The sequence below is a fragment of the Macaca thibetana genome, chromosome 9 (genome assembly GCF_024542745.1).
Source record: "Macaca thibetana thibetana isolate TM-01 chromosome 9, ASM2454274v1, whole genome shotgun sequence".
In the NCBI taxonomy this organism is placed as follows: domain Eukaryota; kingdom Metazoa; phylum Chordata; class Mammalia; order Primates; family Cercopithecidae; genus Macaca; species Macaca thibetana.
Genome location: NC_065586.1, coordinates 94,268,525 through 94,283,410, shown reverse-complemented (window position 1 = coordinate 94,283,410; position 14,886 = coordinate 94,268,525). Strand labels below are relative to the sequence as shown.

At 38.8% G+C, this 14,886-nt stretch overlaps 1 protein-coding gene across 10 annotated transcripts in view; it reads right to left on the bottom strand.

The window, feature by feature from the left end:
- Positions 1 to 2,444: 2,444 nt before the first annotated feature.
- The window catches only part of R3HCC1L (R3H domain and coiled-coil containing 1 like), a 104,101-nt gene continuing 91,659 nt past the window's right edge, over positions 2,445 to 14,886 (bottom strand). For all 10 annotated transcript variants that reach the window (XM_050802873.1, XM_050802878.1, XM_050802869.1 and 7 more), the window contains 4 exons: positions 12,842 to 12,912; positions 11,842 to 11,937; positions 11,199 to 11,339; positions 2,445 to 3,250 (listed from right to left, as the gene is read on the bottom strand). In XM_050802873.1, the coding sequence (XP_050658830.1) occupies positions 3,183 to 3,250; positions 11,199 to 11,339; positions 11,842 to 11,937; positions 12,842 to 12,912 (376 nt within the window). In that variant the 3' untranslated portion in view covers positions 2,445 to 3,182. The remainder of the gene's footprint in view (positions 3,251 to 11,198; positions 11,340 to 11,841; positions 11,938 to 12,841; positions 12,913 to 14,886) is intronic.

Here is a 14,886-nt window from a genome sequence, read left to right as displayed (position 1 = left end):
CATCACAAGAGCTACCCCCTCCTTAGGGAGTAAAAAGGGACATGTTCTGGGGAACCCTCTGTGAATACAAAGAAGTGCTTTCTTCCTTCTCCCCGACCTTACCTCTCCTCAACTCCCTCGTCTCCTTCATTAGGCAGAGGGAGCATTATATTTTGGCATGACAGTTTAGGTAAACAAGGGAAGGACTGATTTCCTGTTGGATCCAGCAAGCATCCCCCAAACAGTAACAACATTATGCTCACACATGCAGCTAATGGTCTGTGAAAGAATGTGCAGCTAGCAGGGGAGCATGTGGTGACTGATGACTAGATTCAGGCAGGGAGGTTACCCGCCGCTGCTTGCTGGATTCAGTTTCTAAGAGGGCCCAAAAAAGCAGGCCAGGCAGCCAGCCACCGGCTCTGGTCTCAGCCTTGCTGCCACATCACACGTTTGGTAGGTGTAGTCAGTTCTAATTCTTGGAAAAGGCCATACAAGGGTTGTGCTGTTACAACTCTGAGCTGAAAGAGAAGGACATGGGAAGACTGGTGGCTGGCATGACTTATAACTAGATGAGGAATGTTAACAGAATACCAACCACCAAATTCCAGGCAGAACCAAAAATGTCAGAAGACTTTCACCTCAGCATACTTTAGCCTCAGGGACACTAAGGTGCTAAGAATGTCAGCTTACTCTTCAGAAGCCTAACTTACCTTTATTCTACAAAGACTTTCACTCTATGAAGAGCATATCAGAACTCATGGGAAATATACTTTTCTACTAAATTCCAGGTAATCCTGAGATTTAGATGTTCAACACATATGCACAGCAGAGTACATTAGCTATCTTCCTGAGTATTTAACAAGGGCGCCAGTGGCAGCTACAGGGTGCTCTCCAGCTAACTCATCTTGAGAAAGCATGGCTTGGATGTGCCCAAGGATTTATTTCCCATCTGGAAAAGCTCAATATAGTCTGTGCTGGGTCATAGCAGGAGCTCTTACCTCCAGCTAGCATACATCAATCCCAACTGCTTGAATAATGTAACTAAAAAGCACATTCTCTACTAATGGTAGAAGCAGCAACACTCCATAATTTTCAAGTGTAGGCGAAAAAAAAAAAATCCTTTCTCTGGGTCTGGTTATAAGGATAAATCTGAAAGAGGTGGCTGACTATTGGCTGAAAAACAGGATAGACTACTAGCATACAGCATTAGAATGAGAACCAAAGTAAGTTACTGAAATTATGAAGATTACAAGAAAACTGGGAAATAAACATGCGGCTATATGTTACCACTAACAATGCCTTTAAAAGCTAAAGTGTAGCCAGAAAGAGGCATCCTCACAGACAAGTGACAGGGGTAGTCATCTCTTTTGTACTGCCCAAGGTCACTCTTGGCCTTGAAGAATCAAAACAGAGCAAAGGTATAACTCAGAGGTATACCATTCAGTATGAAGTCAGGCTACAATTCCCTGCATTTCCTTTCAAATGGGGCCGTACTGTTCAAACAGAACTATCTTAGAGAAGTCTATTCCATAAAGACAAAGAGCAGAAGTCTTGTTGCTAAAAGCCAAAGAGAGGGGCACCTGGACAAAGTATTAGTGGAGAGGGTCAAGAGAACAACTTTAAATCTGGAATGGAGTCACTGAACATGAACAAAGGACACTAGTAGAACCGACCACGAATGAGGAAAACAATGCTGAGGAACTGGGAGAAGGCTATAATATCTCAATAGCAGCAGGCATAGTTGGGTAAGGATCAAGATCCAAGGCCAGTGTCATTTGAGAAACATCTGAATAGAGCCCTACTCCACCATGTTCTAGATAATGCTAATAATCCATCATTGTCATGGGCACTAAATCATTAAAACATGAGGCTGTTGCCCTAGTTGAAAGCACAATGAGCCACTATTTCTTGCCACCTCGGCACCCTAAGGTCTAGTGCTACCATTTCTTCAGCACGGAACTACTTTCCAAAAACACTGAGAATGCCGATATGAGATGGATAAAGCCTGAGTTGATGGCTTTGACTTGTCCACATCCTTTAGGAAATCTCTCAGTGCCCAGAGGTGTTTATTTTATCCTGGCTGCTTGTCATCGTAATGGATGGTCTGGTACTGCTTGCCAAGTACCTCTGGCATAGGTTGAGAAGATCATACCAAGAACACGCTGGTGTGCCACATGTCTTCTTCAGGGTATCAGAGTTGCAGAGATGGCAGAAGGCAAGAAAAAGGTTGGAATGAGGGTGCACAAGGAAGATATGAAGGGGAGAGGAGCTACCAGATACCAGTCCCAGGATAATCACTTTTGTAGTATACTGAGGCAGAGAGATGATCAATTCTCTACTCACTGGGATTCAAGAAAAACAACAGATCCATTTAACCTATGCACAGCATTATAGGCATGAGGATAAGAAGAAAGCTCCTCTCCTATTTCTTGTTGGAATGACAAAACCCAACAAACGCCACAGTGATATGTCATAAAATGGGCTTTAATGTCCGCTCTTACAACATGGTATTACTGCTTACACTGGAACTGGCACACAGCTCCCAAGGTTGGTTTACTCTGAGGAATGAAGCTGGCATCCCCCCTGGCTGCAGTACAGCTGGAACGGTCCCAGGCACTGAGCTCAGTATAAACTTTGGAGTCTAACTACCCACATCTCCTGTAGTTCACCAACTTTGGAGTTCTGGAACCAACAGTGTAGATTCTGTGTAGGCCAAGTAAACCAGACATTGTTCTGTCTCTTTGTACTAACCATTCTCTATCCACCCCCTACTCTGCCTCCAGTATTATTCTGTTTTGTGAGGTACTAAGGAATGCTCTGCCTTTGCAGGGCCTAAATCTCCCATTCTTGCGGTTTGAATCCTCTGCTCTATTTTGCATTTGCTTTAAATATCTTGGAAGTGTGACCCACACTAACATGACTTGCCCTGTCCAGGGGACTCCTGGAATTCACATCTCCCACGTTTCTTCCTAGTTGATGGCTCCCTACTATGCCCATCATAGTAGGGTGATTCCAAAGAACTGCATTTAGGAGTAAAGACAGGAGTCTGTCTTCCTTCTATACCCAATCAGTCCTTGTCTCGATCACTTTATCTCTTTAACATGCACATCTGCATGTACACAGAGCTCTGGAAGGATCCTCTTATCTGAAGACTATGGAAACATTTTCTGATTCATGGAATTATCCTTTTCATTGAGTGATGTTCAAACTGCAGACTGGTCTCTGCCTTCCCAGATGTCTTCTCGTTGCTTGGCTTCCAACCGCTTTCTCTCTGTAAATAAGAGCAGTGTTAACCATGGTTGTCTATTTCATATAATCAATGACTTTCCCTTAATCCAAATTACAAGGCAAACTTTTGTCATGAGACAAGTGGATATCTTGGTCTCTCTTACCTGATTCCAAGAGTTAATTCCTTTAACTTCCTAAGTGCTTTGTAAGTGAAAATGATACTACTATAAGTCATTACATTTATTACTATATAATAAAAAATCTCTGAGGCTAATAGAAGTATATGGAATAAGTCAGAATCTAGTAGGACTCAGATTCCAGTCTTGCTAATACATATTTAAATTCTACTTTTCAACTATGTTTAGTGCTTCAACACAATTGCCCATTATTCCCAGCTTACTGATCTTTATAAATATTTCAATAGGTATCAAGGATATGTATTGATATTCTATTTTGTTGCTTAAATGGAAATGGTAGCCCCTGGGCTTTACTCATATCTCCCCTCTACAACTTTATTGAAAAAATATTTCAGAGGTAAACCAAATTTCAGTATTTTCAGAGCACTTCCAGGAGCCAGAAATCTTCTGGAATATACAATTACAATATGGAAAACTAAAACTATTTCTAAAAACAAAAAATATACAAATTTGGATAATCTATCTTCAATTTTTAATATGGAAGCTTGGTTCTCCATTTAACACTTTCACCAAGGTCTGAGAAAATACGGACCATACAACAGTCTGGTGACTCAAGCACTCCTTTAGGTGCCACAATACCAGTTCCAATTGCATGGCTAGTCATTTATCTTGAAACCATAAAATGGTGATAAGCCTACATGATAGATGGTAAGCCTAAATGTTTCCTTCTTATTGTTCCAAATTGATAATGCCTGTATAAGATTCAGCAAGTCATGAATCAGGGAGATTACAGAAATCGAGATGAATTTAGAATAAACACTTGCTATTCTGATATCTTTCCTCATCAGCAGAATCCCTTACAACATTCCTACCCTATATCTGACTATACTTTAAGGGCAAAGAAGTTGGTTATGAAGCTGACTGGCACTTGGAAATATGAGAAAAAGAAATTCACTGCTATTTGGGCACCATCTTGTGGCATTATCTGAATACAGCAGCAAAGTTGAGCCAAAAAACAGTGGTCTGCAAATTGCAAACTGAATGAAGGCTGGTAGAGTGCCTTGGAACTGAGGCAGGCTTGAACTGCACTGGGGTTCCCTAGGAGACACAAAGGATAACTGGCTGGTCTAAAGGATTCCAGAATTTCTTAGGAAGGCAGCATGGTCTTGATTCTTACAAACATGGAGAAGTTAGGAGGGGATCTAAAGGCAATGGATGAAAGCAATCAAAATCTGGTTCTATATCCCAAGGAAAAATGAAGAAACCAGAAAAGTAAATTATTAGAACTCCAATTTTTCAATAAGGTGTGAAACTTAAATCATAACAGTAATATGAGAAGACGGAGGAGATCCAAGAGCAGTAAAAAAATATGACTGCCCATAACACACAATTCCAAAATCAAAACAATTCTGAAAACAAAGTTATTGCTTTCTTTAAAGCTTGGGGCCAAAATTAATTGATGGAGGCAAATCTAACCTGAAAGGATACGAAGCCATTTATAGTCTTAACATATCCCATTTAATGTGAACAGTCACACACTCTGCTGCAGAAATATTAATGTGTCTTGATTTTAGTGTTATAAGACACAGATACCATATTAGCTTTCTAAAATCTGGAAAGTTCAGAATTCTGAAATTTTTTTTTTTTTTTGGAGATGGAGTCTCACTCTGTCACCCAGGGTGGAGTGCAGTGGTGTGATCTTGGCTTACTGCAACCTCCGCCTCCTGGGTTCAAGCGATTCTCGTGCCTCAGCCTCCTGAGTAGCTCTTGAGTAACAGGTATGTGCCACCATGCCCGGCTAATTTTTTTGTATTTGTAGTAGAGACACGGTTTCGCCATGCTAGCCAGGCTGGTCTTGAACTCCTGAGCTCAGGTAAACTGCCCGCCTCAGCCTCCCAAAGTGCTGGGATGATAGGCATGAGCCACTGTACCCAGCCTGAAACATTTCCTAACACTTTCTAATAAAAGTAAGTAGATTCTAATGGTAAGCCATATGAAAAAACTAGTAGGAGTAGGAAGACAAATTGAGAAGCACAAAGAAATAGTGAAAATGTGAGGTGTAAATTTAGAAATACAAGAACATGAATAGAATAGAGAAATGTAGGTCAGGATAGGAAATAATAATTTCTTTATTTTAAAGACAAGGAAACAGAAGCTCGGAGAGCTGAAATGACTTGCCTAAGGTTACACAGCCAGTGAAAGAACTGAATCTAGGACCCAGATCCTTAATTCTTCACCAGCACACCTTCTACTATCCTGACATCTGAAATATCTACAAGGGAAAAAATACGAAAAAAACTGTATGAACAGAAAGACAAAGAAACATGCCCCTTTATTAAAGAGAAAGGAAAGCAGATAATAGCTGATAAACTGCATGAAAGAAAGCTCCTACTAACTTGACCTCCAATAATTAAAAGAATCAATCAAGAGAAAGCCCAACAGTAGACACGAGGGCAAGGAATTAAGAAAAAATAGAAAATTCAGCACGAAGTGATTGACCTAAAACATTCACATCGGCTGGCCCTGAAAACTTTCATTCTCCAATATAATAAATCAATCAAGAGAAATGACTATATTAAATGAGCTGCCTGCAGTCACAGTGCAGTCAAGACTTTACATAAGAGAATGTGAAGCACTGAAGATTGTAAAAGGGCCAGTTTGGTGTCATGTTTTAAAAAAAGCAAAGACAGAGGATGTAAATTAAAGACTTTCAAAATTTACTTCTAGGTCTAGGTCTATGAAAAATAATCACAAAATCTACTGTAGTCACCTACAGAACAAGACACAACATGCTTCGTGAAGAACACGTCTGGTCAAACGAATCTTATTCCCTTCTTTTATAGAGGGACAGATGTAGTAGCTCAAGGAGAAGTAATCTAACCTCTTAATTTTAGCAAAGTTTTAGATTTTAAGTTTACCAAATATTTATATAATCATAATATATGGAAAAATACAGTCTGAATCCAACAAGGGGGCATTTAACTCTAGAGTGTGGAATAATTAGCAATGTATTAAGTGTCAACACAAGGAACCATGTACTATTTATTTTAGCAATAGCTGGTGACCTGGTCAGTTAGTTACTCCTAGGTTAACATTTTCATCTCTGATCTAGGCAAAGGTAGTAGGTTTAATAAACAGCAATTGACACCAAAAAATGAGTAAATGCTACATCACAGAAAAAAAGTCACATTAAAATGAAAAAAAAAAATGTAGTTAGAAATGAACTTCAGACATCAGGGGAGAAAAGACACCAAGAAAATACCCTAAGACCTAGATTATGAATCAGCAATGCCGCACTGCCCTTTAAGGCAGAGTAATGGAAAGTCTAAAAAGGGTTCTCATAAGGTATCAACTATGATTAAATTTATTACTATCTTATAGAGATGGTTTGAAGTTCTTTGTGATTTAATTAATTAAACTAGGTAAGCATATTACTATTTACTTACTTTGCCTTTCAGGCCTGTGACCCAAAAGATGGGCTTTCAGAACCAGCCAATTAATCACCTACCTTCAAGAATAAAATGAAAATAAATAAAATTGTAGCAGGCTTTGAAAATAAGAAGGTAGCTTATTCTGAAAGGTAATGATATCTATGTCCAGTTTTAGGTGGGAATCAAATATTTGTATGAGTAGAACATGGGAAAATTGTATATACATTCCTGAGTTTGGTCTTTATTTTGTTTTTTATTTTTTTGAGATAGAGTCTTGCTCTGTTGCCCAGGCTGGAGTGCAATGGCGCAATCTCGGCTCACTGCAACCTCCGCCTGCCTCTCAGGTTCAAGTGATTCTCCTGCCTTAGCCTCCTGAGTAGCTGGGACTACAGGTGCATGCCACCACACCCGGCTAATTTTTCTATTTTTAGTAGAGACAGGGTTTCACCATGTTGGCCAGGCTGGACTCAAACTCCTGACCTCAGATGATCCGCCTGCCTCAGCATCCCAAAATGCTGGGATTACAGGAGTAAGCCGCCATGCCCAGCCCTGAGTTTCGTCTTTAAAATGTGGTTTTAGGCTGGGCACAGTGGCTCAGGTCTGTAATTCCAGCACTTTGGGAGGCCAAGGCAGAAGATCACTTGAGTCCAAGAGTTTGAGACTAGCCTAGGCAACATAGAGAGACCCTATCACTACAAAAAGGAAAAAATTAGCTGGCAAGGTGGCACATGCCTGTAGCCCCAGCTACTCAGGAGGCTGAGGTGAAAGGATTGCTTGCACCTGGGAGGTTGAGGCTGCAGAGAGCTGTGATCGTGCCACTGCACTCCAGTCTGGGTGACAAAGTGAGACCTTGTCTCAATAAATAAATAATCAAAGTAGAGTGAAAAATGTAGCAGAAAAGTACTTAAAACTCAAAATCACGAATTCAAAATTCATTAATTAGGAAGGTTTCACACTCTAGGTTTTATAAAGAAAAACATGGAGGGCTTAGCATTCAGAATAGAGTCAAGATTTACAAAGAAAAATTAGAGTAACCAATGTCATCCATGTATTTGGTCAATGAACATGTATTGAGTGTCTTTTTATGTACCAGGCACTGTTGCCAGACAGCAGAACTATTCAAGTGGGAGAAAGAAAGGCTGGGAGATTATCATACCATATTATAACAGGAAGATATACAGATTTCAATTCCCATGCTAATTCTGATCCCTTGGCAATGGTCATGTAAAACTCACCAAGAATGTCATGAGTGATTTAACAATATCTGCCATGTGTAATGGATGGAGAGTAGCAGTATATAATACATATTTGTTATTACAAGCTCATATTATAATGAACATTAAATTCTTAACAGTCATATCAATAATCGTATCCTGAATTTGTAAAGCACTTTACCAAACATTTTTACATATGTTAACTTATTCTGTGCTCAAAACATTCTCCATGATTAGGTAGGCTGAGGAGTACTTGCACTTTGTTGGAAACCAGGGGGTGCAGAGAGGTATCTGACTCGCCCATGGCCACACAGCTAGGTAATGGCAAAAGCTCTATTAGAGCCCAGATTTCCTCATTTCTAAACAATCTGCCCCTGATCTTTATAGTTAAAGTTGTTAGAACAAAACGGTACACAGATATTCTCTATTTCTACTAAGGAAAAAACAAGAGGACACTGGTTTAAACTATCATGCAGATTTAAGTCAGACCTAAGGAAGATTTTTCTAAGAGTGAAAAGCTGCTAACCATTGGTACAGATAATAAAGAAGTTTGTCATATTTTATTCCTGGAGACTTTAAAAAATGTTTTATGTAAGTATTTTTTTCTGGGAAAAAATGTCAGTAACTCCAAAAGTCCTTCAAGAGGGATTACAGTATTACAGAAGAAGCATGGGTTTTATTAATCAGCGGTACCTAGATTCAGATGCCTTCTCTTTCAGTTTACCAGCTGGGTGACTTTAGGCCAGTTACTTAACTTCTCTGGGTCAGCTCTAAACTCAAGATGGTATCATTGGTCACAGAGTTATCATAACACAGAATCATCATAACCTGTAAGTTATGATGGAGTTTCCTTCCTGTCCTTTTAATCAACAAAAATCATTTATGGTTTTTAATCTTAAAATCTACAGAACTGAAGTGAGAGGAAAAACAACTGCTTAAAATGCCCAAAAGAGGAACATATTTTCTTCCCTACTCAAGGCAGATTATCTCCACTAGATTGTAAGGCTTAAGGAGAGGAACAAAATCTTGCCACCTTTCTAATTCTCCTAAATAGGGAACACAATGCTTTGCACAGGGCAGGTGCTCAGTGAATGCCACATGGAGCTAATAGACGATTATAGGAATTTTAAAATAAAAAGAGTAATTAATGACAAAAGTATGCACTGAAATCTGTGCTGGATTCACCATATAATGATACTACTATTATTACTAACAAAAACAATAGCAGCTAACACTTATCATATAACTCATTATAGGCCTGCAGAAACAGGAGCAAGAGAGTACCTATGGTTTTTTGAAGATGACTAAGTATCCTTCATGGATTAACTCGCTTGAGTTCCATTTAAGTCTGAAAAAACAGAGGCCTCCAGAGAGTAAGTAAGTTACTTACCTACCCTCTCAAGGTCACAGAGACAGTAAATGGCAGACCTAAGATGTGGACCCAGGAAGTGCGATTCTAGAGTCTAATACCTAAAACAGTAAAGTTTCTACCGAAAAAAAATCTTTAAAGCCTGGGCTCCATGCAGGCAAGCATGTAAGTATCTGCCCAACACAGAAAGAGGCCAGAAAGAGATACATCGGGAAATTTTCCAGATGCATTTCCTCAGATACAAAGAATGGTAGCACTCTGGAGCATAATAAAGGAAGAGTCCTCTAGAATCCATACAGCCTCAGCACCAATAGGTAGGAGGAACTTATCACAGTGGGTCTCTATTCACAAATAAAGGCCTTCTTTAGGAAAGCAATAGAGTACCCACTTAGTCAACAGTCTCAATTTTAATTGCATCACTGAAATGTCCTTTGTATAGCCAGACATTTAAAACAAATACTTCAAGTGGAGCTGCATGCTGATGCGCCTAGAGAAAGAAAAGGGAATACTCAAGATGATAGCCACGCAAAACCACTGTTGCAGGATCTGTAGAGATACAGGTGATATACACCCACAGAGAAGGATGATAACATGGCAAAGGGAGTCATATCCCTTTTTATAGATATCACTGTTATCACACAGAAATCATTTTCTTCAGAGACAACCAATTAACAAAGGGTTAAGGACACTGCACATTCATCTTTAATCTAGTTCTGTTATTGCCATCTATAAAAACCCAAGGAACCCAGTTATGTTTCTATAGTCCGTAGGAGGCCTTTGAGTAAACAATGATTGGAAAACATCAAAACTGCCTCATTATAGTCATTAAGGTTTCAAAAATTAGTTGGGTTCAACTCTGAAACTCTAGCACTTGCCATGACACACTCTGTCACTGGTTATCTGGCCAGTGCAGCTGAGAGTCTGCAAGCTGCCTGCTATCACCAAAGCAGAGAGGACAGGAAGTATTAATGGCCTTGTTAGGCCAGCAATAAACAAGGAGTTTGAAACTTCAATTCGTTTAATGGAAAAATGAAGTTACTTTTCGGTAAGTGGAGTTTTCAGAATAAATTGCCTTCACAGATTCCAGGGATTGTGGGCTAAGGCAACGAGACTGTCTAAAGCCTGAAGGTTGATAAAAAGTACTTAAGTGCCACACCAGAGTCCCAAGCCTTTACATACAATTCAACAGCCTGCAGAGGAGACAGAGAGATTTTAACTTCAACCCCAAACTATAAGAAAATAAAAACTCTGCTTGTGGATCAGGGGAAATATTTTTCTGAGAACGCTTGGATAATGGAAAATAATCAGAAGACAGGTAAATCTAGATGTACTCTAATGGAGCCACTCAGGACTGCCTTAAAAAGACAAAAATACCTCCTACAGTTATCATCATCAATGTCAGTTGCTGGTTTTCCCTAAATTTGTCTTCTACCTCAGATCTAAACCATTTGACAACATTAGGGCAATATCACGGCAATCGTGGCCCAGTAAAACCATAGCAAATGTTTTCTGCCTAGGACACTATAAGTTTTCACAGGAAAATTTTTCTCAGAGAAAAACTGTAGGAAAAGCCATGGATGGGCTGAGAAGACCAAACCTATCTCTTGGAAAACAACAGTAGGAGCGTGGATTAGGATGTCTTGGTGTGTGAAACAGGCAGATAAATCCTGAAACGTCTTCTCCTGAACGTAAGGCATGAGACTTTCTACACACTTAGGAGGCTTCTAGGAAACAGAAATGACAAAATGGAATGGGCTTCATTCTTTTTTTTTTTTTTTAAACACACGCCTTATAGTGAGCTGTAAAGGGACTAGAGAAGAACGCCATCCTTTCAGCTCACCTCTGGCTTCTTGCAGTTTCTTGAGCTCTGCTTCTCGTTCGGTTTTGCTCTGCTTACTTCGAACCCCAAGGGCACTGATGACTAACCTTCTGGCTAGGGCTGCTGAAGTCTCAGGACGCTCCTTTGCTGGCTGGAGGAACTCTGAATGGAAGAAAGGAAGGGAGTAGGAGGGAGTAAAGAAGAGAGAGCACTCCAGCTTCAAGTGATTTAACTCAGTAATTAACATACAAAATAGACTAACAAGGGCTGCATCAGCAGTAATTAATACAAGCCTGATAGATGACGATCAGAGAAAATTAACATGGCAAAGCACAAACAACCCTGGCTTCATTATCTGCATTAACACAGTATTTTACAGTGACTCTATCAGGCAGTTAAACACAGAGGTAAACTAGGTAGGGATGTCATCAGAAACTGGTTGCTGCATTGCCTGCCGTTAGTTCTCAGACCCTCCAAGTGGCTGCTCAGATGCCATATTTCCAACATGGTCATTTCTCTTTTATTTATTTTTTCTTAAAAATATACTTCTTTTAACAGTAAAAATAAAAGTGATATGTCTTTAGATGTCTGGATGCTATAAAACTGCTGGAAAGAATAATAATACCACCATCAGCAAGAAAAAACCCTGAGATTATAGACTCACCAGCATAAGCTCTAGCTTTGGCCTTGGCTGCTCTTGTGGCCTGTGACAAGGGACGAATCTTCACCATGGTGTGTTTAATACCCAACGCATCACGAGCTGCAAAGAGGAATAAAAGGAAGCAGAAGACATGAAGTACAGTGATGCAAAGGAACAACTAGGGATGGCTCTTAGTATTTCCTAGATGTTATGCTTTTTTTTTTTCAAAGCAAGCAAAAGAGACTAAGATCTAGAGGCAGTAATTATTTTAGATCAGGTATCAGCAAACTATGGCTCTGTGACCAAATGCAGCCAACCACCTGTTTTTATATTTATTTACAAAGTAATTTTATTATTTTACTGAAACAGAGCCATGCCCATTTGGCTTGTATATTGTCTATGGCTGGTTTCTTGCTCCAACAGCAGAGTTAAGTAGTGACAGAGACTGATGCTTCACAAAGCCTAAAATACTGTTTTTACCGTTTGGTCCTTTATATAATAATTTTGCAGACCCATATTCTAGCTGGTTCAGACAGGAACTAACATTTTAATATCTCTATTTTCTTTGAATGCCTCTGCATCAGATCTGTCATGAGGCCAATGATGTATGTAAAAAGGCCCAATCATATATTCAGAGAGTATGTATTGTAACTTCTCACTAGATAGGTTAAAGTGTTACTTAAATTCACTTGTCTGGGATGGGGAAAAAAAAATCACCAATATTGTAAGAGTTAGCCCCATTGGATTCTTCAATCTCTACCTTAATCTGTTTATGTACTATCATGACAGTTATGTGTACAAATAACCTTGAAAGGTGTTGACTCTACCTCTCCAAATACCACTGGACTCACATGAAAGAGGAGAATGGGTACCAAAGTATCTTACTTCAAAAAAACCACTATCTGTCCTATTACCTACACTGGCTGAATAAAATGCCAACTTTCTCAAATAGAAGGGAAATAGAAAAAGTAGCATGAGAAAATGAACAATAAGAAAGGAAGATTGAAAGCCATTGGGTGAATACCTGTAATTGGACTGGAGAATACTCCTAGGGCATGTGTATCATCCACCCATTTAATATCAAATCCTTTCTTTCTGCAACACACAAAAAAAATTTTATTTCCTAAAATAAAATTTACTTTTATGAAACATCTCACAAATAGAATCTCATAAAGCATTTCACAAGATAGAAACACTCAACGAGTGCACAGGTGGAATGGGGATAATGACACCAAAAACAGCTTGGAGGACAGAAGAAGCCATTGAATTTTAAAAGCAATAATACCATCATAAAGAACTACCCAGGAGTATTTTACGTTCTCAGCCATTTTATAGACATCAACTAATTAATCCTCACAAGTCCCTTGGGGATGTAAAGTATTTAATGCACTATTTACAAGAGACGTTCTTATGGGCAGGGAATGACAAGAAATGGAAAGAGGAAGCAGAGGAGGGTTAGAATATAAGAAGAGTAGGTAGGCAGGGAAGGTCACCTGGATTTAATGCAAATGTAAACTCTGTCCTTGAGGACAGAGACAGAAACAGAATGTGAGAATGGGGTAGGGGAGATTATACTGCAAGATGTCATTCAATTTTTTTTTTAAAAAGTCAGGTAATGGGGAAAAAAGGGGGCAACTATAATCAGAGAGGCTGATCTGTTCTTCACTTGTTGCAGAAGGGAGGTTAAAAAAATAAGAAAAATATAGGAAAGAATTGTGTGGCAAAGTCAGAAAAATTCAGGATGAAAGAAATCATGATAAGAGAAATATTAGACCAGATTAGAAACGATCAAAAGAATGAACATTTAAGTACTACAGAAACACTTTTATTTTGGAGAAGAGCTACCTAGTGAGCACAAGGAATGTCAGGATGATGACATAACAGTTATATTTTTCAGCTAAGAGCTTAAAAATGCTCATGGACTCAGGGTTCTGCCCCCTTGAGACCTTGGGCAAGTTTAACCTCTCTTGAAGCTAGGTTGGCTCATCTGTAAAAATGAGCAAAGTATGTCCCCCACAGAGCTGTTGTGAAAATGGAAATGAGATCATCCATGACAAGGCAAAGAAGATGGTGTTGAGCACTTCATGGGCATCTAATAAATTAATGGTGTTCATTACTTTTATTATTAATAGCAATGTTCATCAATATTAATATTGATGAAGATGGTGATTAAAACATGAAGCTGACTCTGTAATTTGACTCGCAGGCATTATTACAGGCTTTTGCACCATGACCTTTTTTTTTCATTTTTATAAATGACAGATGGGTTCCAGAGGGCCTTTTCTACTTCAAAATTTCATAACCCTTTAAAATTTTTCTCTTTGGAGAATGTTTTTAAGTTTGATAGAAAAATGGTCTTGCAGGTGAGATTATCAAGAAACAAAGCCAAGGGAAGTAAATAGTTTTATAAGAGTTAACTAATCTTCACGAAATTCTAGACATCAACAAAATGATCCTTGGTTTTATGAATCATCATTTATGACAGTCTAAGGTAGTTCTAATGGGATTGGATCCCTCTGACTGCTTTTAAAAAATCTATTATGAATTTTATGTTGAACAGGTTCTGATACTAGATCTAAACCTAATTCTAATAAATAAGACTGACCTACACACTCTACATTTAAAGTTTATGGCAGAGATTAACTGTCCTCCAGGATCCATTCACCCTTTCTTTCTGTTAGTTATAGAACTGATGCTCCCCGCCGAATTACGTTTAACTGATTAAACAAGTACATGGCTGCTGGTTTTGCCTGTTCTAGAACTTCATATGAAAACAGAACACTTGTTCTTATAAATAAAGTTTTAGTTTACAGCCATGCTCATTTATGTACTGTTTTTGCTTGCTTCTGTTTAACAATGGCAGAGTTGTCTAAAATATTTACTTATCCTTTAAGAGAAAGTTAAGGGCTATACCCTGACTTATAACAGAATCTTACACATTCAAGGTGAATTTTAAATTTAAATTTGTTATATCACACTACAGACCTGGTTCATTTTAAATATCAGGACTGAAACATTAAAGTATAATCCTTCTTGATACTGATTTTCTTCCAGACCCTGAAAATCTTC